The sequence below is a fragment of the Heliangelus exortis genome, chromosome 13 (assembly GCF_036169615.1).
Source record: "Heliangelus exortis chromosome 13, bHelExo1.hap1, whole genome shotgun sequence".
Taxonomy (NCBI): Eukaryota; Metazoa; Chordata; class Aves; order Apodiformes; family Trochilidae; genus Heliangelus; species Heliangelus exortis.
In genome coordinates, this window is record NC_092434.1 from 8620811 (window position 1) to 8646411 (window position 25601).

The 25601-nt window shown below is 38.8% G+C and overlaps 1 protein-coding gene and 1 long non-coding RNA gene across 4 annotated transcripts in view; both read left to right on the plus strand.

Annotated features, from left to right (window-relative positions):
- Positions 1 to 25601, plus strand: part of LOC139802023 (uncharacterized) — a 316071-nt gene that overhangs the window by 101576 nt on the left and 188894 nt on the right. The window lies entirely within an intron of this gene.
- PEPD (peptidase D) overlaps positions 1 to 25601 on the plus strand; it is a 126741-nt gene that overhangs the window by 69365 nt on the left and 31775 nt on the right. For all 3 annotated transcript variants that reach the window (XM_071756739.1, XM_071756740.1, XM_071756741.1), the window contains 2 exons: positions 3211 to 3279; positions 10013 to 10090. In XM_071756739.1, coding sequence (XP_071612840.1) covers positions 3211 to 3279; positions 10013 to 10090 — 147 coding nt within the window. The remainder of the gene's footprint in view (positions 1 to 3210; positions 3280 to 10012; positions 10091 to 25601) is intronic.

Below are 25601 nucleotides of genomic sequence, written 5' to 3' on the forward strand. Positions count from 1 at the left end.
GTTGCTTCTAATGATGAAGAACTCATTATTTCTGAAAGCAGAGCTTTCTTCTGTGTCATCAGGATAGTCACAAAGGTAGTCAAGTCTTAGCAGAGCAGTGGGGATAACACTCTTGTGCCTCAAAAACTTTGCAAGTGTGGGATCAAGTACACCCATGCCAGAATGTACCTCTACATTAAGAAAAAAAAAAAAAGAGAGAGAAAAATTGTTTCAAGTGTAGGACAAAGGCCATGCCAGCCCAAAGTTGTATGCATTTTTAAAGGTAGTATCTAACATGGAAATTCACCAATGGCTGATCTGTATACACAGCCACGGTAGTATGTGCATGATACACATGCATGATACAAATGAGTAATACACACACCCTCCAGGAAAATACTACAGAAAACGTCACAGAAGGCTTTGAAACCCATGAAAGAAGAGAAGAAAGAGGCACTTGACTTCTGTATCTGTGTTGGTTGCATTAAAAGTTCACGGCAGAGCATGCAACAGCAACATAAAACTGCCTGAACATACATATCCTCCAATCAAAAAGACCAAGCAAAGTTCAAGACATGATACTTGCAATGTATGTGGATTGCTAGAGTAAATGATATTCCATCCTGCTGTTTCAGGCTTTATACTTTTGTATCAGACTTTTGGATAGAGAGATCTGTAGACAGATCCTGGTGTGAAGAAGTCTGGTGGCAGATTCTGCATTAACTTCAGTGGAACCAGGATTTTAACTACAAAGTACTGGCAGCTTCTGTAATTCCATACATACAGATTTCAGGTGTGAAAAGCCAGCATTTGCTGTAAAAATGATATGCACTCCTTCACTTATCTGTGACATGTTATACAAGGATTTTGTCTGCTTTGATAGAAACGTAGGATTTTTTTTTCAACTGCATGAACATTTTTGTAATGAGTGATAGCCCAGAAAAGTAAATTCAGAAAAATCATGTGAGTAGTTTTACTAGTGGAAAACTCATTACCTAGAAGAGTTGTACTATCTTCAGCTCAGTCACATAAGTAACTCCTTCTTACTCTTGGCAGAAAGTCCATAATATTTGATGCAACAATCAGGTCCTTTTTTAGAAAACTGAAATGAAGTTCAGGCAACATCTGGATTACACAAAGCATGTCTTAATTTATTTATTGCTTTTTACTGCTAGTCAGGGAGTACTGCAAAAGGTGAATACTATTACTTGGCTGCACAGCTTTGTATAAATTACAACCATGAGTATGTGATGCTGAAAAATAAGCCCTGCTATCTCTGTGTCACTGATGATGGGAAGATGTTTACAGCCTTCATTATTTCATTTTTAAAGCTCTTTAGAAGGTTACTGAAAGTTGCTGTCTGGAGCAGATAGTTTATTTCATCATTTAAAGGTGAGGAGTCTATAAAATACACTGAAAGTTGCTTCCTAAAATATACATATACAACAGTATATGTTATTGTGCAAAATGTTTGTGCATAGTTTTGTCAGAGTAACCTTGCCTGAAAGCATGCTAGGGAAGAGCAGGTCTGTTACTTTATTTCCATATGAAATGTTCATTTGGTGAAAAAAAATCTGCATCAGAGGAAATCACAGTTTAGGTGATAAATTTCATGGGCTCAATTTAGTGATACCTGTGCTGTGGTCTCACCATGTCAGGGCTGCTCCTTACCTTCTAATATTTGCTGCTACTGGTTTCTGGACAATACAAAAGTAATGTTTCTACCTTATAAAACCACAGCATTTTGAGCAGAAAGATCATGTAAGTTGGATCTCCTTACTGAGTTGCTAAATGTAGGTTTTTCTCTATGTGATTAATTTTTATATTTTATTTTGTTTCTCTTTAAATACTGTAATTTTGTATAATTTTAAAATCTGGTTTATATTCACAAGCATGTAAGGTCTTTACTATCCTTCAAAGAGTTTGAATTGTGTTCTGTTTGTTGCTGCTACAGAAGGACAAAGTCACATCTCTGTTCTTTGAACAGCACCATTATCATTATGTGTTAATGAAATTACTTCAGTAGTACAAGAAATGAGTTTTTGAAATAAATTCAGTATTAAAGGGAATTGGATTGTAATTAGAAAATATTTCAAACAGAAGAAAGGGATCCGTACTTGGCTCTTAAAGAACCTAATCCTCTATTCATTGTACTTTGGGCATATCTGCCCTCATATGAGGGGACTTTGACAGTGAAAATGAAAATGTTTTAATGCTCTTAAGGCCAAACAGCTCCTCCAGCAGAACAGCAGTGCAAGAAGAGAGTACAGGGCCCTTCCTTTCCTTCTCCCTCTCACACACAAAAGTAAAGTACGTTGTGTTACTATGTTCTAAACTACTGTGTTCTTCACCAATTGTGGAAGGCTCAGCCTCATGTTACCTTGCTGTTGGGGTTGAGTCTGTGTTAATTTTTTTTCCAGGTTTGGTCAGGGGAAGACTGTTGAGGTATTTAGGTACCGCAGTGTGAAATAGAATAGTCTTATGTTTTCTCCATGTCTGTTGTGCTACAGGTGAGCAAACCTGAGACCATCCACTCCAGCATGCACTGTGACAAAGAGCTTTGCTGGCTTGTCTGGAGATCAGACTGTGCAGCATGGTCAGATATGATTCAGGCTTCACCATACATGTAGGGAAATTTAGTGCAGTTTTCAGCAGAGGTTATCTGAAGGGTGGTAAAAATGAGAGAGCTTCTGCTGCAATTATTTTGAAGCAGCTTTCTGATGAGCTTCTACTGCTCTACTTCACTGTAGACTAGAGACAGCAGGGTTGGAAGTAAGGATCATAGATTTTATTGTGTACCTGAAATGCAGCAAGAAGTGCCTTTCTCAACTCCACTTCAGACAGTTTAGCCAGCTTCAGCATTTGACTGTTACCATCCTATTCCTTCTGTCATCAGATGAACTACCTTTTGTGAACACTAATTTGGCTTTTGATGTTGAGTTGTTAAGGAGAGCAATTTGCCATTTGAAGTTGCTGAGCTGCACTCAAGCCTGTCTTCTGTGCTGCAGAGCTGCTAAATGGGCTGTGTGGAAATAGTGTGATGCTCTGCAGGACTGCTGAGCCATGGGGGTGGCTGAACTCCAGAGTTCAGCTGAGCAGAAATGGGCAGAGAGCCTCTTCAGGGAGCTGGGGATTCACACCAACACAGCTGTACTCAAGCAAGACTTGCTTTTCTCCCTGTCTTGTGGAGGTTTGGATATATTATTAACTGCCTCCTTTTTTTCTTTGCAGCCTGTTCCAGCACTACTGCTATGCTCGTGGTGGCATGCGCCACACTTCATACACTTGCATCTGTGGCAGGTAAGGCAGTGGCTTATACTGAACTGTTGCAGACTTTATGGCCATTATCCCATTGGATGTTTGTGAAATTGTTCCTTTTAGGAACATGATGTATTTACAAGTGCCACCAGAGTGAGGTTTGAACTGTTTCCTTTGGAAATGTCAAAGAAAGGTGGCTAGTGCTGTGTCTTAAAGAAATAACTCAGTTATAGATTGTGCTGCACTCAAGGAATTCTCTGATGACTGCTGCTACTACCAAGATCATGTTTATGCTCACATCTGTGCTGCAATTGGCTATTTTATTAAAAAGTGTTATGGAGAAGGGCTTTAGAGCTATTCTCTGTTGCTCAGAAATACTCTCTTTGAAATACATCTTAAGTATTTCATATAGTTCTCAAAATTCTTAGCCTCAGAGGTTAAGATGTGATTAAACTAATCTTTTTTGAATTTGAAAATATTTTGCTCACTCCTTTTCTTGTTGAAGATCTGGTGTTGAAGGTACTGTGTTTTGGGGAAAGTATTATAAAAGTTCCCCCTGGATTTGCAGCAATACACATTTTTAATTTGCAGAAGTTCAAAAGAATACAAAAAGGTACGTGTTGAAGCACAGCTGTGTGCTCAATGCAGAGATTAATCTTACTTAGTCAGTAGAATTAATCTAATCAGAAAGACATGACAGTTGGATGAGGCATGTATGTTGGTATATAAATTCCACTTGTAGATCTGCTGCTACTCACAAGCCTTTGCCCTGCACTGAAATCACATACACTTATAAAAATATTTGTATATGCTAATGACAACAATGTTATATTGCTTTGGAGGTAATAAGGACAATTAGCATCCTTGCTGCTTTCTGCCGTTTACTCAATTGCTTGTTTGTAAATGCAATTTTCCAATTTATATGCAAAATTGCAGTAGGAGCATAAGCAGTTTTGTGGCAGATTGTGCATCTAAATTGTCTGAAAAGTTTCCTGGTTTAAGTACCATCTTACAGTTTGAGAATTTACATCCTATTGAAATGAGCCTCCGTCTCTATGGTATTGTCACAAGATGTGATGATACAATCATCTGTCTCTGTGTGTGCTTTGCACAGCCATACAGACTTCACATGCACTTACAGTAAATCAGAGACACTGCTGTAGGATCTGCTTTGGGTGCCAGAGAGCATCAATGGTTTTGCTAAACCTGTAGAAACATCTGCCAAATGCTTGTGTAGTCTCTCCATGGGACTAAAAATCTCAGGGTGTATGTTACAGGATGCAGGGAACCCAGGAGAGGGGAAGCCCCAGGAGTATTTTTGACATGATGACAGGAGCTTCCTGGGTGTCCTATTCTACCAAGCTGGAGGGACTTAGCAGGGCATGGGAGCAGCTTTTGAGCTTCCTCAGAACCACTGGAGGATTAAACGCACAGAGAGGGTTGCCCTGGAAAGGCAAGGTCCTAACAATATCATGACTTTGTTGGGAGGTGGCATACTATTCTTCCACTGCAATTAAAAGTGCAGGGAAACCTGATTTTTAAAAAATTTAAATTACATCAGGTAGAATGCAAAGGCCTTTGTCCTTAAATTGTAATATTTTGAGTATGAGTGATAAAGTAAGAATGAATAATACTAGCATTTTTAAGGTAGGTCCTAATAAAAAATGTAAGTAGATATATTTGTTGAATTCACTTAACATAATAATTGCAAAAATCATAGGCATTTTTATTACCATGAAAATGTCACAAACTGTAAAGTTAGCTATATTTGTGATTAAAAATAGCTTTTGCAAATAGGATTTTTTTTAATAGTTATGTCTATTTTACTCATGCTGATTTTGTTGTTTTCCTGACAACTTGGTACTATGACAGAATCCTTCCTTTTTTGATTACAGGCCCAATAATGATTTCTGTAGAAGAGAATTATGCTTTTAAATAAAATACAAGTTTGTTACTCAGATTTTAGATAAGATGCTCTCTAATCTGGAAATGCAGAGTAATCAGTACTATATTTCAGTACAGAGGTAAATAACTTGGCATTTGTTGCTGTCTCTGTCCAGTGTTGCACACTTCAGGAGGTGGTAAATGAATATTCAGTGTGACTGAGAATGCCATGTGTATTCATTTGCATATATTCACTCTCCAGTCAGCTGAGAGGAGTAACAGACATAAATTAGTATTACATGGTGAGGTTAGTCCTGTAGTTAGTGATGCTTTCAAACACTGTCAACTCGTCAGGAGTTTGAAGCGCAAACAGATGTCATGTAAATGCAATTAAATGGGAATGGTAGTATTTGACAAATGTACCTGGATATATTTAGCACTGATCTACAAAGTGTTGACTTCTGAGTAGTGTTCAGATGCTAATGAATAATTCATTGCAGTGTCTTAGTGTACCGAGTAACCATTTTTACAAAGGGGAAAACAAAGGTAAAGTTACACACACAGTGCACCCTGGTGACCTGCTGATGGATGGCACCCACCGGTAACCAGGCAGTTTCCATCTGGAGTTAGCATGAAGGTGGGGGCATCAGTATATCTGTAACCACCACAGAAGCCATGGTCAGCTGCTACTAGTACTGCAGCATCTTGGACTTAGGCTCAAATCTTCTTGTCGGATGTCTCTAGGCAGATGACAGCTCTCAGCAGATGACACCATTGATTAAAAATAACCTAGTACAGTAAAATGCCTTCTCTATCTGAGGATCACCATAAGTAAAGTTTTTTTAGGATACTTACTGAATAATTTATTCTTTCTTTTCAATGTAACTTTTTAAGGCTTTATCTCTTAGAGCAAAAAGTGGAGGGAAGGCTGCTAGTGCTTCCTTCTGGATTAATTTGATTATTTAAATCATGATTAAATAGTTTACTGGTTTAGTTAATGGGCTGTTGTTTTTTCTTTAGGTGTTCTTGATGAAGAGCTAATCGCTCCACTTTTTGTAATGCTTGATGCTCAACTTAAGACTTGTTCTTAAAGTAATGCTGGCATTCCTCCTCTTTCTCTTTTCTTTCTTCTAATAATTTGTTTCTGATATAAAGTGGGGTTTTTTGGAAACTTTTTTTCCTTTCCTAGTAATCTGAATCTCTTCTTACAGTTTTGCATTCTCAGTGGTGCTAATTTGCAGCTTTTCCACTGCTTCACACAATTCTTTCTGTAACCAGCACATCTTTGGCACTGGTTAGAGGCAAATTATTAAAGGAACAAAAATAGATACACATAAATCTCTTGTAGAATTTTTCAAGCTGGCTGCCTGAAGGCAGACATCGGCATCCCCGTCTGTGTTGGTCTTCAGAGCTGCTGACCTCCAGGAAGGCAGCTCATCTGCCAGTGCTCTGCACCTCCCCACAGCACTTAATTTTAAATCCCAGCTTTGTCACTCGAGTGCCAGACCTTTCAACTGTTACTCCTTGGGGAGGAAAGAAATAGCTTCTACAGGAAGGCTCATTTGCTTTGCCAGTGGCTGTTTTGAAGCCACCTTGAAAGTCTAGCTGAATCACTGTGAATGATTCCTGACTATTTGCAGCATTTACCTTCTGTGGCATTGGTCCTAAAGCACCTTTCCTGCCTTCATCTCAGGATGGTGGAAAAGGCACTTCTTGTGAGGAAGATTGAACTTGCACCTCTTAGGTGTCCACATCAGTGCTTTAATTTGGGTCAGTAGTTCATTTCTGAAGCAAGAGCTCCCACTTATCCCCAACAGAGGAGCTTTGCTCAGAGCCAGGGACCAATCCTGGAGTGCACATGCTATATTTCTTTTTTTGTGAAAAACTGCTGGGAGAGCTTTCAGGAGCAGGTCTGCTGTGCCTTGGTTGCTAATGGGTGTTCAGCCTGGGAGCTTGCCCAGAGACAGTCCCAAGTGAGCAGAACTCCTCACCCCAATCCCTTCTGACAGACTAAAACCTGACATGCATATGGTGTGCATATCTGGTCTGCAGCACCAACTGTGCTCTCCGTGGTTCGATCCCATTTCCGCCATAGAGCCAAGATGTGCATGACAGATAAGGAGTCTCAAATGCCAAGAAAGATTGTCTGCTGCTCAACTCTTCACTAACGGTGATGAAAAACAGATTTTTCATGCATGTTCCATAACAGTTGGTGCCAAACCTTACAGAAATATTTTGTAAACTAAAACCTTTATATTAAAATGTGCAAAAGAAATCCTGCGTCTTTGTATTTGCATTGTCTGTGGTTGAAAGCATTTGTGCAGTGCTCATATTTGAATGTATCACTTGTTTATACACTTGGTATGGTACATACCAGGTATGGAAGTGCCAGCATATGCTGATAAGTAAACAAGTTATCTGCAAATACATTAGCATGGAGTTGTACCCTTAAGCTTCATGATAATTTTTTAAAAAGTTGATCAGAAATGTATGCATGTGCTATTTACTTCTCCTGCTTTATCCCTGTTTTTAGAAAGAGATTGGAAATACCATCTGCAGCAAAAATCCTGACAAACTGCTGTGGAGTGTGTGAGGGGGTGGTGCATGCCAGGTGTTTGGTTTTTTAATTAGTTTTTGTGGTTTTCCTTAAGCACCAAACATGTGGGTTTCCAAACAATGTCATGCTTAGCACTAAGGTCATTCCAGTTTCTTCCAAGAGCTACCCCTCCCCAAAATCATAGTCCTGCACTTGAGAACAGTTCCTCAGGCAGGAAACAATCACTGCTACCTCCCACCAGGCTGATGGTCCAGGACAAAGGTAGAAATTATCTCTACTCCTGTCACCTGCATGTGAAAGGAGATGATCCTTTTCTTTTAATTGCAGTCCATTGCCCTATTATAGATCTCTTTTTTCAGAAAGAGCAAACTGAGTTTGAAAGTATCCTGGCAAGGAAAAATTGAACTGTGGCCAGGTAGAAGTGTTTTAAGGGTTATTTCTGCTTCTGACAGTATTTTGTTATAAATCTAATTTAATGACTCCTATATTTGGGAACTTCAGGGCCAGTGCCCTGAAGACAGGACATCTTGGAAGGAAGTTCCATGTCTGTCTTCATCTTGTGTACAAGCTGTATGGGGCCATTTTAAGTTACCTGCACGACAGGGTAGCTTCCCAAGTCAGGCATCCAGTAAGTAAAAAGCAGTCAGTTATAAAACTACTTAATCCATTGGACTAGCATCACAAAACAAATTTGTTGCAGCCTTGAATATGTGGGGCTTTTAAACTCTTGTTTAATCAACTTTGATTTTTCTCTTTGGACTGTATATAATTTTAAGAAATACAGTTTGTATCAGAAAATCCTTCGCATGATTCTGAAACATCCTTCACTGCCTTACTACATCATGATCCTTACATGCTGAAATATTCTTAACAATAAAAACTTACTGCTTTCAAGGTATTAACGTGATCCCACCCTTTTAATTGAGAGCCTTCAGAAACTTCAGGTGGCATCTACTTTATCCTCCATAGTCATTGCTGATGGAGTTACTGCATCTGAGTACCCAGTGATCTATTAAATATCTAATGGATCACAAGCTCTTAATGAATCCTGAAGGTAATCTCTTTGATACAGTACATGTTTACTGGTTTTGTAATTGAACGTGTCAGAAGTCTAATAAAGGATGAGTGTCAGAGGGCACATTTATTCCAGATACAACAAAAGATTTATTGAAATTGAGCCTTAGATTCCTTTTGCCTTAGATTCCTTTACCTTAGATACAGAACTGTTCCACCGTCAAAACTTGAAAGAACCAAAGTTGAGCAAAATAACACATGGTTTTGATGAAAGGTGAGATACAGACTGGCAAGTCAGCTGGAGGGATCAGAGAGATGCCTCAGTAACCCTGACCCAATACATGTATTTTTGGATGTGGTATAATTCCTCTAGTTTTCTGAAGAGAAAAAGAGAGAGACAGCATCTGTCTGAGGAGAATAGCAAAAGAAAAATAGGTAAAGCATGAGATGTTCGCCAGTCTTTTAACTGATATGTGATAGACCTGGGGGAATATCAGTAGACAAGAGAGGATGCCAAGGACAAGTATAGGTCACTGAGTGGATCATGGAGCTTCAAAAGCAATGAACAAGGATCTGTCCTTCTCTAGAGATGTTTTATTCCTGTGAATCAGCAGTTGAATCTGAAAGGTTTCTAGGAATAAAAATCTTTGCAGTATGATTTTTAATAACAGGTAAGAAAAGAGTGACAGTTCTCATGTCTGTGATGTCTGCTGACTTTGTATGCTGTGAATGCTCCCTGAGCAGTGTGCAGTGTATCCACTCCAGCAGAGAGCACACGTGCCCATGCCAGAGGTGAACAGGAGCTGTTTACTTCAACACCTGAAATTTTCCAGTCTCACTGACTCCTGGGGTGTTTCAAAAATGTCAGATGTGACTTCAGTGGAGGTTAGGTTTTCATGCCTCAGAATATTTAACCTCACATAGGGAAACTTGTCATTTAGTAATTAAAAAAAATCCATAAAGAACTAAATGGGTGTAGGTTGAAAAATTACTCTTGCATAATTGCTTCTTTAACACTGTCATGGATGTGGGAAGTATTTATATGAGCTGTGCTGAGTTTCTTCTGCAGAAAGGTCTTATCTTGCAGCCAGGGTAGCAAAATGCCCATTCTGGACCCATTTCTGCTAAGTGAGCTGAAGGGTGTGCTTTTATAGCCTATGTTAGGGCAGGGCCCATGGCACTTCTCATAGACTGCAAAATTTTGTGCTTAATATATCAATACACTGATGTTTACAGTGTTATGGGTCACAATGCTCCTTCTTGTGTTGTACATGTTAGTGTTCCTTCTTCTACTGATTGTGCTGAATTTTCTTCTGCCAGTGGGGAGAACTCGTCTGTTTTACACTATGGCCATGCTGGAGCCCCAAATGATAGAACTATTCAAGATGGAGACTTGTGGTAAGTAAAGGATTAGAGTTTGATTTTTTTTGTTTGTTTGTTTGTTTTGTTACATTACTGCTGTTTTCATACATGCATTGTATGTACTCTTGGACTTAATCAGTGAAATTATGGCTGCATAATGATGAAAATGCAGATCTTTAAATCAGAATGTAATGTTGCATGCCAGACCAGTCATGTTTCTTCCAAAGGTCCTGTATACCTACATCTGCAGTTGAAAGGGAAAAAAGATTGTTTTCAGACACTTCTGTGCCAAAGACACTTACAATGTAGTTTAAGAAGTGGCTGTATTCTAATTACAAGGGCAGTTGCAAAAATTGACATCTGCATTTTTTCCAAACCTCAAGCTCTGATGTTGTGGTGGAGGGTTTAGAGAGGATTGTCTACTTTTAAAGAATTGCATCAAATTGCATAAGATGTTCCAAATGCTTCTGTTCACCCAGGGACCCCAGCCTGAGAACAGAGTTTTAAGTGTGTGAGAAGATCAAATTCATTGCAGTTTAGGTTAGGGCAGAGTATGTATAGTTCTGTATTGTGCCAAAATTTTCTAAAAAGGTTTAGCTTAGAGTCTAGCATTGCCTAGCAATATTGAGTCTAGCAATAATACAGTTGTAAATACCATAAATTTTTCTCTACTTGTATTGCATGTCCATGGGCATTGCAGTATGACTGAAGTAAAAGCAGGGTGAACTAAAGCACCAAATGCATTTCTGTAAATTGTAAGACAAACCTAATTGTGTGGTGTGTAATGCTGGGTTCTGTAATTCACCGCCTGAGACTTTGATCAAAAATCCTGCACTTAGAAAAGTGTAGAGTTACTTTCAGAGGATATCTTACTCACCGACATTCAGAGGAAGATACCTTTTAGATGGCTTTTGTAGCACTTGCAAAAGGGATGTGGGTGTGTATTTTCATAGTTGAATGTAAAGTTGTGGAGGAAAAGAAATGAGTATTACCATAGATATGCTCAAAAGCTATTATGGAAAACAATCTTTTTAATACTATAACAATAGTTTATGTGTTATCTTTATCTATGATGAATATTGTACTCAACCCATCAAATACTGATGTTAATTTGTTGCTGGACAATAGTGTGGACTTATGATCACATTGTGTTTGAGAAGTGCTGTTAGGTTTTTTGAACAGGCAGGACACACTGACATGACACACACTGTATTGGCTGTGGCATTTGAATAAAAAAAAAACCTGTAGTGTATGTTACTGAGAGAATATATACCACAATGCATTTTGATGTTCTGTATTTGAAATTAATGCCTTTAAGTGGTGAGGGGAGTAGTATTACTGGGAGACCTCAGGGTGAAGGTTATTTATAAGACCCTTGTACTAACAGTCTCTAAAGACAACTTACTTGATGGCTGAAGTCCTACCTAGACCCCAAATGCACATACTACGACTCTTTGCAAACTCAGATTTTCTACATTGGCAAACTTAAAAAAAAATATATATTTGTGTTTTGTTAGTCTCAGACAGCTGAATGTCAGAAAATCATAATCAACCAAGTACATTGATTACTTCAGCATTTCAAAACTTCTGTTCTGCAACCCCACTTTGTAACCATCTCAGTGAAGACAACAAATTGGAAATAACCTCTTGATGAAATAGTCCAGTTGCATCTTTCTCTTGACAAGATGGAGTTTGTCAGGTGTAGATTTGCTTTAGCAAATAAGTGATGAGTGAGCACGAGCGCCCAGGCTTCAGTCTCTGCCTTGCCCCTTGCACTGGCTGATACTCATGTAGCCATCAAATTTTGCTCCACATGCCTTTCTTAGTATTTTCTCAAGTGGTAGCAAAGAAATTATAAGAAAATATAATTTCATTTTGTAAAGGCAATTTAAAAATGCTCTCATTTTCCACAGTTAAAAATAGCGGTCTGGAAAAAATCTTGAGCAGCATGAAATTGTGATGCACCACTGCCTGGGTGGTTTTACTGTGTGCTTTTACAAATTTCTAAATTGGGCATAGGTGTGCGTGTGTGTGCATACAGAAAAGGTTATTGACTCTATGCTAGTTTCTATGTATATGTTAGAGTTCATATATTTGGCTCTCAGTTGAGCTTTTTAATAGCTACTGGGAGCCCTCTGTTGGATAATCTTGGCAAGCTCTGAACATAGTGAAAAAGTGGCTTTAGTTTTGGTGAAAAGAGGTAGAAGTGTTTTAAGGGTTATTTCTGCTTCTGCCAGTATTTTGTTATAAATCTAATTTAATGACTCCTATACTTGTATGTAGTAGAATCAGAAGATTGGGTACCTGATATGAGTTTTATTAAATTATTCAGTAGAATTTCATGTTTTTCCTAACATTGTTTAGTGGATATAGCTAACATTCTGCAGAAATGAGCTGCTCACGCTTTTTATGTACAAAGCAGTGCCATGCAGTATGTTAGTAAATAAGTCTGCAAAGCACCTGAATGTTAGAAAGAATCTGGAAGACTAATGCTTTGCTTCTTTTTAACATTCAAGTGCATGCTTTGTTTGCTCTTTTAAGGATTGGGTGGTATCAACAGGATATCATGGGCATTTTTAGTTTTTTTTAAAGACTATTATTCTGACTCCTCATTTAAAAACTGTTTAGGTTTAGAGCAGCCTGGTTTTATGATATTAATTTTTGAAAATTAATCTACATCAAATGGGTTCATTGCTTCTGTAAGAAACTGGTATGGAATTACATCTCTGATACTGCATTGTAATCCACATTTTTACAGGTGCAGTTTCTTTCACAAAAGGTATCAGTGCAAGGCAGGGAATTTAAAGAGAATTTGTGACACTTCTTTTTAATATGGACTGTATTGCTAATCAAGGCTGCCATTTCTGGACTACTACGTAGTAAAACCAAAATAGCTGACTGACACAGAGCATTATGATTGACACAGAAATCAATACTTTTGGAAAAGTTTAGGTATTCAGTAGATACGTGCATTGAACTGATACTGATATAAATATTGCAATAACAGCAAGTCAGCATTTTATATAAAGTATTCATGTACTACAACATCTAGATAGTGAACACTTACCTAGTATGATCAATGTGGTCTAAAGCAAAGTCTGTTCCTAAGTAAGTCTATGTTGTCTTCATGGTCAAAAATGTCAAACAGATAGATGTGTAGGTTGACCACCTTGGTGATTCACAGTTCTAGGCACCCTTTCATTTGGTATTACCTTTAAATAAAATCTTCCACTCAGGATGTTGCAAATCATGGTCTGCACTGATGGTGTACAGCCAGATTAAGCTACAAATACTTATTTTCTTCTGTCATCTTAGACCTGTGACAGCTTGTGTAGAAACTGAGCCCAAGACTGAGCCTTACTGCGTTGTTCCAAGTATTACATTACTCATGATGTTCCAAGATGCCTGCTCTTTCTGCAGGGAGGCTGTAGCTGTGTTTTGTAATACAGAAAGTGGAGTCATAAGCAAAAGTTCTTGTAGGTTGCAGTCTTCTGCTCCATACACAAGAGGCCTTGATCAAGGCCAGAGTAAGAGAGTAATTAAACCAAAATTTCCAGAGGTTTTTGAGCCACCCTTCGAGCCCTCACAATGCTGTCTGGATAACAAAGGCCTTTCAAATTTTGGCAGGGAGTAGAATGAAATTAAAAGTTGTTACTCAAGAGGGGGGAAAAAAAATCAAGCAAATTCAAGGAGCAGAGATCCAACTCCCTGCTACATAAAAGTCAAGATCAAATGAGCACCTGGGTCTCCTGTGCATTGCATGATGTCCTCTGTCTTGCCCATTCTTCCTGGGCAAATGTCTCATGATTTCTCCTTTTGCTGCTATTTTGCTTTTGTTCACGCTGGGCAAAGAGACTGGCTCAGTGGTTAGTGCACCTTCATGGGACACAAAGTTATGACTTGACCCTGGGAAAAAGCATCTGTGAAAAGTTCAGTCAGAGCCAGTGTGTTTCTGCAAAAAAGGATTGGTGTCAACAAATCAGCATCACATTTCTGAAAAATGAAAGTATCTGCTTTCTTAAAAATGAAAGAAGCTATTCCCCATGGGTCCTGTCTTCTCTCTTTGGCCCCTGCCCTGCCAGGGCAGCAACGTGGATCCATGCCATAGCTGTTAGGGAAGGGGAAAGCTGGATATCAAAATAGATATGGCACAGCAGAGGAAGCCTGTGGCTAAGTAAACATCTCACCTTTGGGGTTCAGTGGTTTTTTTTGTAGGAACCATCAGAGTGCTGAACCTGAAGTGTGTACTTTACATGTTGATTTTGAGAAGATTTTCAGGAAAATGATAGTTTATTGCATTCAATTTGCTGCATAGTGGTTCTTGCAGCCTGCTTCTGTGGATTCTTGGCATTACTGCACACTGAAGGCACGTCAGGAGTTGATTGTTTTATTACAATTGATCAGCAGGGCTCCTGCAACATCTGACAAATAGAAAATGCTTCTGTGATCTTAATAAAAAGATTGATTCTTCATGATGATGCTCACACTTAAGTAATAGAAATGTGAGAAAGTAAGCCTGACCCCAGATGTCACTGAAATAGATAAGGCTATTATCTGAGATAGTTTTCTGCAGGTATCATGAGTTATAAGTCTTGGTATTTTATCTGAGAAAAGTGTCTCAGTGAAAATTCAGCATTTAGTATGCAACTTTATTGGCAGTTTCACTGACCTTCAAGCACTTGATGACATTTTGAGGGGTTAGTTATTGTAAAGCCATTCTGGCTTTACAAAAGTGCAATAGTATTGTCTATTGTGCTGAAGCACTCTGCATTTTTAATGTTTTGAAATATCCTCCTAAGCCACTGTGCCAGCTCAGGGCTGCTGGGTGCATGGGTGCTCTCCTTCCCCCAAACCTGGGCAAGTCCCCCTGGGAGCACCCTCAGCAGAGGAGCCCTGGGGCTGTGTCTGCTCCCTGTGGGAGATGGGTGCTTTGGTGCCTCCACCTGTGGGTGTGTGCAGCAGGGGCAGCCAGCAGGGGACACCATCCCTGCCTGAAGGGAGAGCCAGAGTGTCATTGATCAGGAGGGTTCTTGGTGAAAGCATAAATAAGGTGCAGCATCAGCTACTGGTGCAGTGCAGCAGACCTCAGAGGGAGAGTCCATTAACCTTGTATTCACAGTCAGACTACCCATTATTTATAAAATAAAACTAGCTTTAGAAGTTTAGGTGGAAGCAGGTTGGATTGTTGGATGATGTTTTTCTTATTATTTGACTGTTTCTTTTAACACTCTCAGATTTAAGCTTATTGATTTCAGTGAAAGCATCAGGAGGAGTTCCATGTCCTTGGTCAGGCAGGACGTTTCCTGCTACAAAAGCTCACTGCTGTTTCCACAGCCCACTGGTGCTGGCAGTAAAACAAGTTTTACCTGCAAATAGTTCTATTGCATTCAGAATTTAAGCACTAAGGAATTTTTTTTAGTGTCACAAAAGCAAGCACGTCCTGTCAAAGAAGTACAGTTTTAGCATAATGCATCTGTTTTAAATATTTCTTGGTTATATGGACAGGTATTGTTTACTTAGCAAAATAACAAAGTTAGAGATCCGGAAAACAGTACAGTGTTGCAAAAAGACTGTATCAGAATACCTTAACTCTGAGGACTACTTTTGTTTCTCTTCCTTTCCTTAGTATTACAATACAAATTTAAAGTATCAGAATAATATTGACACCAGGGGGCACTAAATAAGTGTTCTCTGGGAGGAGATGATGAGTGTCCTATGATTTGGTATTGGTAATGTGCTGTGCTTGCCAGAGGAAAGGCACAGCAGCCTTCCAGGGGCACTTTCCTTATGTGTGTAACATGCATCCCACTCAAGTTGTGTTAAACTTCTGTTTCCTGCTAATTGGCACTTGTATGTATCTTTATTTTTTTGTGTTGTTATGTCTTCTGGTGCTGTCAAAAGATCCTGTTTAACTTCTAGAACTATTCCTCTTGTCATTTCAGAAGCTTTGTTCATCACAGGGAATTTTGTCTTGATTGCAGGTACAGGTAGTTGCAAAAGATTGTTCTGAATGAAAGAGAGAGGTACAAAGCTAAGTGTTTGGGGCTTTGTAATTTTAAATTACTCAAAAGAGACAAAGGACAATTTTCTGGCTTCCTGGAGTTGTTGTTCATTCCACAGTGTGTGAAGAATATTGCAAAAGAAAGTTGCTTGTTGCAAAACCTGGTTGGATTCAGTTGTTCATGGTTATTCATGAAAGCTTGGCCTTCTATTAGGTAAAATAGAAGTTACTTTGCTGATTTCACTTCTTTGATCTAAAAGCATACTACATGGTTTTCTACAATCAAAGTTTTGTCTTTTTCTGTATAAGCTATATGCTTATACATATGTGCATTTATCTTTTAAATATACCCACAATATGCATAAGCAGTATACATATCAGAGTATTGATCTTAATGTTTTACAATATTATTTGTAGAAGATGCACCATACTTTTTTGCAGGAATAAGTGTGTAATATAAACGGGATACTGTGTGGCTATCATTTCTTTCAGGAAAATACCAAGGAGGCTTTCAATAGGTAAATTAAAAGGCTTACAGAAACTTGGAATGAAGTGTACTACAAAAGATGGAAGAAGTTTGTTGTTATTCTTTTTCAAACTCCTTTTTAGAATATACACTGTGTTTTATCAAGTTTTATGATACTAATGCCAAGCTATAAACCAAAATTATTTTGTCCAGGTGGGGGCAATGTTGTATTAAAAAGCAGGAACTGACCAATCTTTTTGCATCAAATAGTAGAAGTCCTCCCTTTTCCACCCCAAGTACTTAATTATTTGCTATTAAAACAATTTATCCTACGGAACAAAATATTGTATTTATTACTTCTTGAAAGAACTGCCTTTAAGATCCTAGGATATTAATGTGTCGATGTAAATGCTCAACTATTTTATGTGGGTGAGACCAGTATATTCATTTGGCCTCGTGCGTTTTTTATGTATTTTGAAGTTTGGTGCTGTAATAATATGCAAAAAATATGGTTAGCTTTAACCTTTCAGTCTGCAGTTTTGAAACAACTTGTTGATAGTTATGGTTTTGTTTCTAATAATAATATGAAGTGCATTGCTACTACTTACTGGTTGATTGCAAAATCAACTGGCTGTCCATTTCTGAAATAATTCCTTTGGCTTGATTCCTCTGGTTTGATTAATATTTACTATTTTCATCAGGTGTAGGTATTTTTCATTTTGTTCTACATATAGACTATATTAATTTTATGCTAATCTAGAAAACTTTAATTTGATTAAAAATAGAAAAAAATATATTTGCTAGAATTAACAATAATTTTGCTCTAATTGAATATGTGTTCTGTTAGTACTGGTTATTTCAGGGTAGGAGTTTGCCAACTATCCAAAATGTATTGGCTGTTTAACTAAAGCAGAGGTTGCTAAGTATTAGCAACATGCTAAGCATGTTTGCTGCAACAAATTCTAACTTTAAGTGCTGTCTTATGATCTGCATCTTAATTTTATGCTCTCTATAGTGTATGTGAAATGTCTTTTTAGTTGTGACCTCTAAATGAGTTTTATCTCTCAGTTTTAGCTTAGCATTCGCAACACAGTGTGAAAAAAAATGAGAATTGTGAAGTTGCTTTGGCTGCTGTGGGACTGATTTGAATTGGGTGTTAATCTCTTTAAAGAAAATAAGCATTTTAAAACCTAGTATTTTTAATAGCTTTGGATTTAATATTGATAATTTATAAATGCTGTTCAGTGTAATCCACATTTTATAATGGTCTTTGTTAGTATAGACACACATTAAGTATGATAGTAGTACTTTTAATGGATTTTGCTTATCTTGAGCAGATATCAGTATCAAAATCTCCCTCCTTGCTCTTGATGTGGAGAACTCAATTGTATAGGTCAAAATACAATTTTAGAGTGACTCTGCCTGGCTTGTAAACCCCATCTTAGAGGGAAGGTATAGTTAGTCTCCAGCACATCCTTTGTAAATCCCCCCTGAACCAGATGTAGTTCCCAGTTCATGTTCTGGGCTTTGATGGTTCTTGTGTCTGTTCAGAGAATCACTTGTTTTACCCCATGCTGAAGGCACAGTATTGAAGAGCTGGGGCCTCAGGAGGAATCCTTCTGGTGTAAGGATTCTGCAAGACCTCTAGGTTGAGTTGACATAGGTCTTTAGGGCAAGAATATTTCTGATTTCACATGTACATTGCAGTACTGTACTTCGGACTTGAGGTGTTGTGAAGAGAGGTATTCCTTCCAAATAGGAAAGAAGAGTTGTGGGTGGCATGTTTGACTAGGGAATGGGCAGCCTCTTTTTCTGAAATACTGTGGGCTGCCTTCATTACTGTGCACTTGGCCTGAACATTTGAACCTGTCCATGGAAAAGCTGGCAACTGTCTTGTCTTGTTTTTTTCCACTCATTTGTAATTTTCTGCATTGTACTCTGAAAATCCAGTGTGGTGGATTCTGTTTAAGAACTGATAATTCAGAGGTTGTTTGAACAACTCCAAAAACAGACTATAGGATGTCTAAAAAACTAAACAAACCTGTACCATTGGATGCTGGCCCAGTTTTCATCATAGAAAAAACCTGGAAATCTTAGCCTTTTACTTACATGGTCATGTGTGTGTGCAAACATGCACATACACACATGAGAAAACTTTAGAGTATTTACAGCAAAAATCAATAAGTAAAGCCTGACACTTCACCTACTCCTGTGATCTTCAGTGGTTGTTTGTCCAGGCTGGAGAACACAGGTCAGAGTGTCCAAAAACAGCTGCTGGAAGCTGAGATTCTCAAGGTCAAATGTTAACACCCGAGAATGGTGTCCTGCATTAGAAGTATAAAACTGCTACATCTCAATTTCAGTAGGTACCTTCCACTTCTCAGTACACATGTAGAAATGGACTGGTTTAGTTCGTTGCAAAACTTCAGTAACTTGAAAATGTAGATGTGCTGTTTTTACCCTCTGCTGGTATCTCACATTCTGGTGAGAAGCCAGTGAGGTTTGCTGTCTTTGGTTTGAGTGGGAAGTACTCAGCTGCCAGTGCAGGTTTCTCCTTGCATGCTCTCTTCTCTTCCCTGCAGCTCTGACATCTTTGCTCCTTGTTTGAGCAAGTCTGCTGGAGCCATGAATGCCCCAGATCCCTCCTCTCCAATGGGGAGGCTCCTAACAGATGGAAACTGGCCAAAACTTGGGGTTTGCTGGCATTGCTCTTGGGTTGATTTTTCAGCAAAGAATTGTCTCTGCTAAAGAGAGTACTGTTGCTTGCTAAGTTTATCAGCTAAAAATGGATAATAATTAGGATAATAAAGCCGGGAGGAAAAAAAATATTAAAATCACCCATTCAGCAAAAAATACAAGTTAAACAGGTAACCCTTTTGTCAGAACTTCACCTGAGAATTTTCCTGATCTCTGGCATGTTGCCTATGTGGCTTTAGCAGAGGTGTCAAGTAGGCAGTACTGTGACTCTTCACCTTGAGCATCTTGTGAAGTCTCCAGTGCTGCCACTGCCTCCTCCTAAACCAGAGCCACCAGCTTGGCGTTCCTGCCTCTTTATTTGTACGCAGCTCTTCTGTACTAGAGACATCCCCCTGCTTAGCAGAAACACTGGGAGATGGTGCTCAGGCAAATTTAGCTGTGAACAAGCCAATCAAAATTGCTTTGGCTCTTTGCTCTGGCAAGCTAAACATTTTTAATAAGGCATTAGTGCAAACTGCACGGGGGTGGAAGAGAGGTTATACTTCATCCAGGAAACTGGTTTATTTAGTGAAGGAGCTTTAGGCTGTTAGATTCCTCCAAGAGATAAATACTGCAGGTAGGGGAGTTCTTAACCTGTGTGTGAAAATAGCACATAAAATCTTACTGGAATACACGGGTGTTTACTGAACCAACTCTTGCGTGCAGCTCATTTGGTGAATTCATTGAGTTTGAGATTTCATATCCTGTGAGATAAATGGATCTGAAATTCTGCCTGGCTCCATTCATTGTTAGAGAATTGTGAGAGAACACTATTGTGGATTAAGGGATCCATTTTTTCTCGGCTGTGGGGCTGGAGCAGCAGAGCAGAGGCACACATTCAGGGGCTCACCCCCCTGCTGCTGCTCTTTGCTGCATCATGGCTGTCCTGCTGCTGGGAGCTGGTGTCTCTGGGTCTGTTGCACTGAGAAGAAGCCCTGGGCAGTGCAGGGCACAAATACGTAGAGAATATATTTGGAGGGTCTTTGTTGGTTACTGTCTGGGTTTTTTCCCTTTCTTTAATTAATGAAACCATCTCCAACCTTTGCATATTCTTGCTATAGCCACTGAAGTTGCTGTAGTTTAGCATTGTAGAGGTACGGGCATGCAGTCCTCACTCCTTCAAAATTCAGTGTAGACAGATATATTATTTTTTTTCACCCTCTTCCTATCTGAGAAAAGCTTAGCAGCGAATCTTCGTATCTTGTCATCTTTTGTGAGAGAAGGTTGAGACAAGTCTCCCATTATCTGTAATAGTCTGGGAAAGCCTTAAGTGCTACAAGAGAAGCAAAGATGGGAATGTCATGGAGGAGGTAGATAAGATGAAAAGACATAGTTGAGGACAAACAAAAGAAATATGGGACCACACGGTTATGTGATTTGCAGCTAGATGAAGAATAGTCATGTAGCCATTTTGTGTCTGTGTAATTGTGTTACTTGTGTGGGCTACAGGATCTTCTTTTGAACAGAAGCTTAAACAAAACCTTGGTGTTTTCTTTTGAATACCCAGAACTCAAATTTCTACATAAAAAATATTCTCTAGCATTTTTCTAAGGTGATTTTTGACTCCAGGGTTTGAAAACAGAGCCAGTACAGATTCTCTCTGTGCCATGTCAGATGGAAGCAGGTCACATCTCTTAAAAAAAAAAACCTTCCTGAGCATGGAAGGGATTTACACAGTACTGTTCCAGTCCTCTGCTGATGTTTGCAATGCTACCTTACCCAGTGTTGCTTTTTCAATTGACAACATCTTCGGGATGTAAGTAGATGAAAAAGCGTGTGTCACCTAACTCTCTATTTTCTTATTTGTGATATCATTTACTATAATTTATCCTTTTGGTCTGCTATTAAAGCACCCTATTTCCAAATTACTTGTCATGTTTCCAAAGATGTATATAAAAATGCTGATATCTGATTCCCTTAAGCTTGAAATTGCATTAGAAATGATCAGATTTGTTAGTGTGTGGATCCTTAAGGATTCAATTGCTGCCAGAAGTGTAAAGCAAAGAGTGAAATCACCCAGAATACGATCTCCAGCTGGAGATGACTGGCTTTTATTCCAATGAGAGGAGAAAAAGGCTGCATGTACCTTTGGTTTTGCTGTCCTAGGATTGTGCTGGCACTAGCTCATCTTTGTGGCTGCTCATACTTGGTTACTAATGGCTCAAACCCCTAAAACCTTAGTAAATATCACTGAGTAAAGCGCATCAGTATTCATACCTGTGTGCCTTTAACCTGAGGCATCGGGAGGGCACAGTAGGATATGGCAATATCAGTTTTCTGGTTGCTAGTCTCAAAAACCCTCCTGAGGGAAGGGAAGGTTTTGTCTTGAGAACAAAATCTGGGGGGTGGGGAATGTGGGATGTGGGTCCCAGGCGGGTGGCATTCAGTACAGCCCCATGCCAGAGTGCATTGCAGCAGGAGAAAATCCATTGCTCTGCAGCATTAACAACTGCAGAATAATTTGGTTTTCTAACTAATGTGAGGAGACCTGAGTGTACGGACCAAGCAGGTATGTAGAGCAGGACTGTGACAGCTTTACATATTAGCTTATGGGAGTAGGCTGCCCAAGAAATGCCTGCGAGAGCTTGTCTTAGGGTTGGGTTGGTGGTTGGATCATAACAATTCATACACATGGCTCAGATATCCCAAATAAAGTGTTGCTTCCCATTGTGATATTGGCCATAATTTGCTTCATTGCCTGGCAGTTTCAAATTATTTGACAATAAAAGTGTCAGCAAGCCTATAAAAGTAAAACACATGCTTAGAGGAAGATAATGCTTTATTTTTTTTTTTAAATGGTATACAATGACTGTTTATAGTCTACAGTTTTAAAATATGAAGCGTTACGCAAAGTGTTTTGTGATGCTTCACCGTCTGAGTTCAAGAAAGCTAAAATTGATAGCAAAACATCTGTTATTTTTCTCATCTTGGAAGCCAAAAACATAACTATAAATTCACATTTTCTGATGCCAGTATTCTGTGAAAGTAACATGGCCACATCTTACTTGTCTGTATTGTTTCAGAAGTAAAGGAGGGGAGAAGAGCTTTTGTGCATCACATTGTGTTGCATTTCAGAACAGCACTGACTACCAAGCCTGTATTCACTTGAAATATTTTCTCTAAAGTCCTGTCCTGGGCTCCTGCATGGGGAGCAGAACCACAGCTCAGTCAGGTGTGGAAGAGCTACTGCCAACAGCACCAGGGACCTGCTGGGGAAGGGCAGAGAAGCTCCTGTAAGGAGGAGGGACACATCCAGCTGATCCTTTTTGCATGGCTGTGGCATGTGTTTCTGCTTCTTTTCGACTTAATACCAGTTTATATACAAAATAATGGTGTCAGAACTTTTCCCTATGAAAAGAATGAAATGCTTTTAATTATTTTTAAAGGTGTCTTCTAAGACAGATGCAGAAGGAAGCCTTTTTTTGGATGCCATTGGCTAACATGTTGATGATACATAAATAGTTTTGTCAGTAGAGCAACTGATATACTTTTTTCTCATACTTTGCATTGTTCAGTTTTAGTTACAATGTTTACAGTGTTGCAGTACATTTGAAATGAAAGATTGTATGTATACCCAGAACTGAAGCTTCCTTAGGAGAGTTATGCCCATGTTTCCAAGGAGATTGGAATATTTTTGCTATGCAGCTTTTACTTGTGGGGTAGCTTCTATCAATTCTAGAAAACAATTGAAATAGTAACATGGAGTTTTTATAGAGTGTGCAGTGCTTCAGAATGTTAAATCTGCTTTGTATACCATGCACTTTTCACCCTGAAATGAAACCAGGTAGGTATTCGTTGTTTTTCTCCCAACAAAGTGTTGCAAAGCAAGATTAGCTTCTTGTTCAGGTTTTGAAAGAGGTTGAGTGTGCAATAAAAGACTTCATCAGCTTCAAGCTAAATCAGTGAGAATTTGACATATAGCCACATGCATCTGTCTGATCAGCAACACCTTCCCTGGCCATCTTCCTGTTAAAGACACCTCAGAAACCTGACAACCTCAGACACATCATCTCTGCATTCATTGAAATCAGGAATTAAAAATTGCATCCTTACCAAAAGAAGAGAGAGGAAAGGGTTGTTTTCAAATGAAATTTTTCTTCATGCAACAGAAAAGTGAATTCACCATAAAGTTTTAAGCAGACAACATATACAGTCTGCTAGACATGTAAGAATTCATCTAGAAGGGAAATACAATACAGTTTGGAGATACTTTATTATATTATTGCCTATGTCCTGCTACAATAAACAGTACTTTAAAGATAAACCATAGATCAAGGCCCATTTTCATTTGTGCATTTAGTTTTAGATTGCTGCTGTATTTGATCATAGTCCCAATAACATTAGGTAGTTGTTTCTGTTGTTTCTGTACATGCCCCTTTTAAGACTGCATTATCAGGCAGGTAATTTGGTACGTGTGATTGAGAATGTACTAAAATACCTTAATACTCATTAATAGCATCTCATTTACTTGCAGTTGCCATCTAATTTTGAGGTAAAATAAATGTAATTTTTGATAAGGAACCAGGATTTCAATAATCCGCTTTTAGAATCTTTCTCCATTTAGTTAACAGGATAGCAAACACGCATTTATTTTACTTAAATGTGCTTCACAACTTATTTTGTCTGGCAAGGAAAGATATGAAGCTGGGACCTTTCAGGCTCCCATTATTTCCTCAGGATAGCTACAATATTTGGGCTATTTCCATGTCTTGGGCAACATTTTAAGTAATGTTCCCAACTGAAGTTAAAGGGAAGAGAACTCCCAGTAAGAGCCAAAATACCTCCCAAATGTACAGTTTGGTTTGGATACTTTTTCACTGGAGCATACAGGCCAGGTCCTGTGTTGCGCTCTGAGGTGGAATTTGAAAGATCATCTTCCCTCATGTCTCCTCTTGTCTGGAAGCCAAAAAACCTGAACAAATGGTCCTTCCTAGATTGTGAGCCTTGTTTTGGTGTTCCATCAGCTTTGTGTTATTTTTTTCCATTACTCACTGCTCCAGTAACTCAAAAAACTATTTAGCAACAATCAAGTGATGAATAGGTTGGAGAAAATGCTGATAATTATAAGGTTAAAGACAAAGGTATGTTTTACCTGTGTTCAGAATAACTACTCTTCACAAAAATTTAGAAACCATAGCAAATTTCAATAGACATGGTGTTTGGAAGTTGCTGGTCTCAGCTTTACTATCACCAGGCTGAATGGACTCTCACAGTTGCAGCTGCAATGGAGTTAGGACACAGAACTGCTTCAGATCCCACAAAGACCCATGAAACTTGATTTGTGATTCTGAAAGGGTTGAAAGATGTATAGCTAATCTGAAATCTGTATTTTGCTAGCACATTAGAGAATGTAGCAGCTTCCTACATGATTCTTAGTTGCTATGACTAGTTTTCTGTATCCTTAAACTTTCTGTGTGTATCACTAGTTATTTTTAGAAGCGAGTGTAACCATAAAACCAAAACTTACAGAGTGTTGATAGGGTTTCTGATTTTGAGGTTTGGCTAGGCTGCTTTACAGTTGCTTTGTTGGTGTCAACTTGTAGATGTTCTTACCCTGTGGGTCTGATATTTGCTGTCTATTGTGTATCTTTTTCCAATTAGCAACTTTCTGTTTTAACATACTATATTTCATATTTAAGTGAATGTATATAGTCTTTGTGTTAGCTCTGTGTGTATGTACAGAACTTGGCAATTCTCTCTGTAGCATTCTCCTTGGGAGTTTGCTTCTGTAGCTTTAAGCCTCGTGCCATTCCTCATCTGTAAACCATCAGGTTTGTTCCTGAAGTTCCAGTCTTGCAAGTCTCCCTGCAGGTGAACCTTGCCCAGTTTGGGGAGGCTGGCAATGACTTCAGCAGGATTTGCACTCAGTGCAAAGATTTGTTCATAGAAAAAAATTCAGGGTGGATTTTGAAATTTCTTGATGTAAATCTTCATATATTTGTCTAAGTACTACATCAAGGAGAGTCCTAACCCTGCTGAAATACTATTCAGCTTTCTCATGATTGCCTTCATTTACTTACGGTCCATTGCTTTCAGCAGCAGATATGATGGAAGTGGTGAACATTTACAGCTGAGTACTGTAGCACTTTTTGTGGTAGCTTATACTTTTCTGTACCTAGTCATGCATAGTGGCTGGGGACAGTTTTCCTAGTTTCTGCTGTAATTAGGACAAGGTGGCAGAGAAGGTGCCCCAGTGGATTGTCCTTCCTTCTGCTTGTGTTGTCTGACTGACCCTGCTTTGAAGCAGAAGCAAGAGGAGAAAAAAATCCAGGATTTTCAAATACAGTGAAAGAATATTGTGTTTCTTGTGATGGTAAGAGTCTCATACTCTTGAGGTGGTTGTA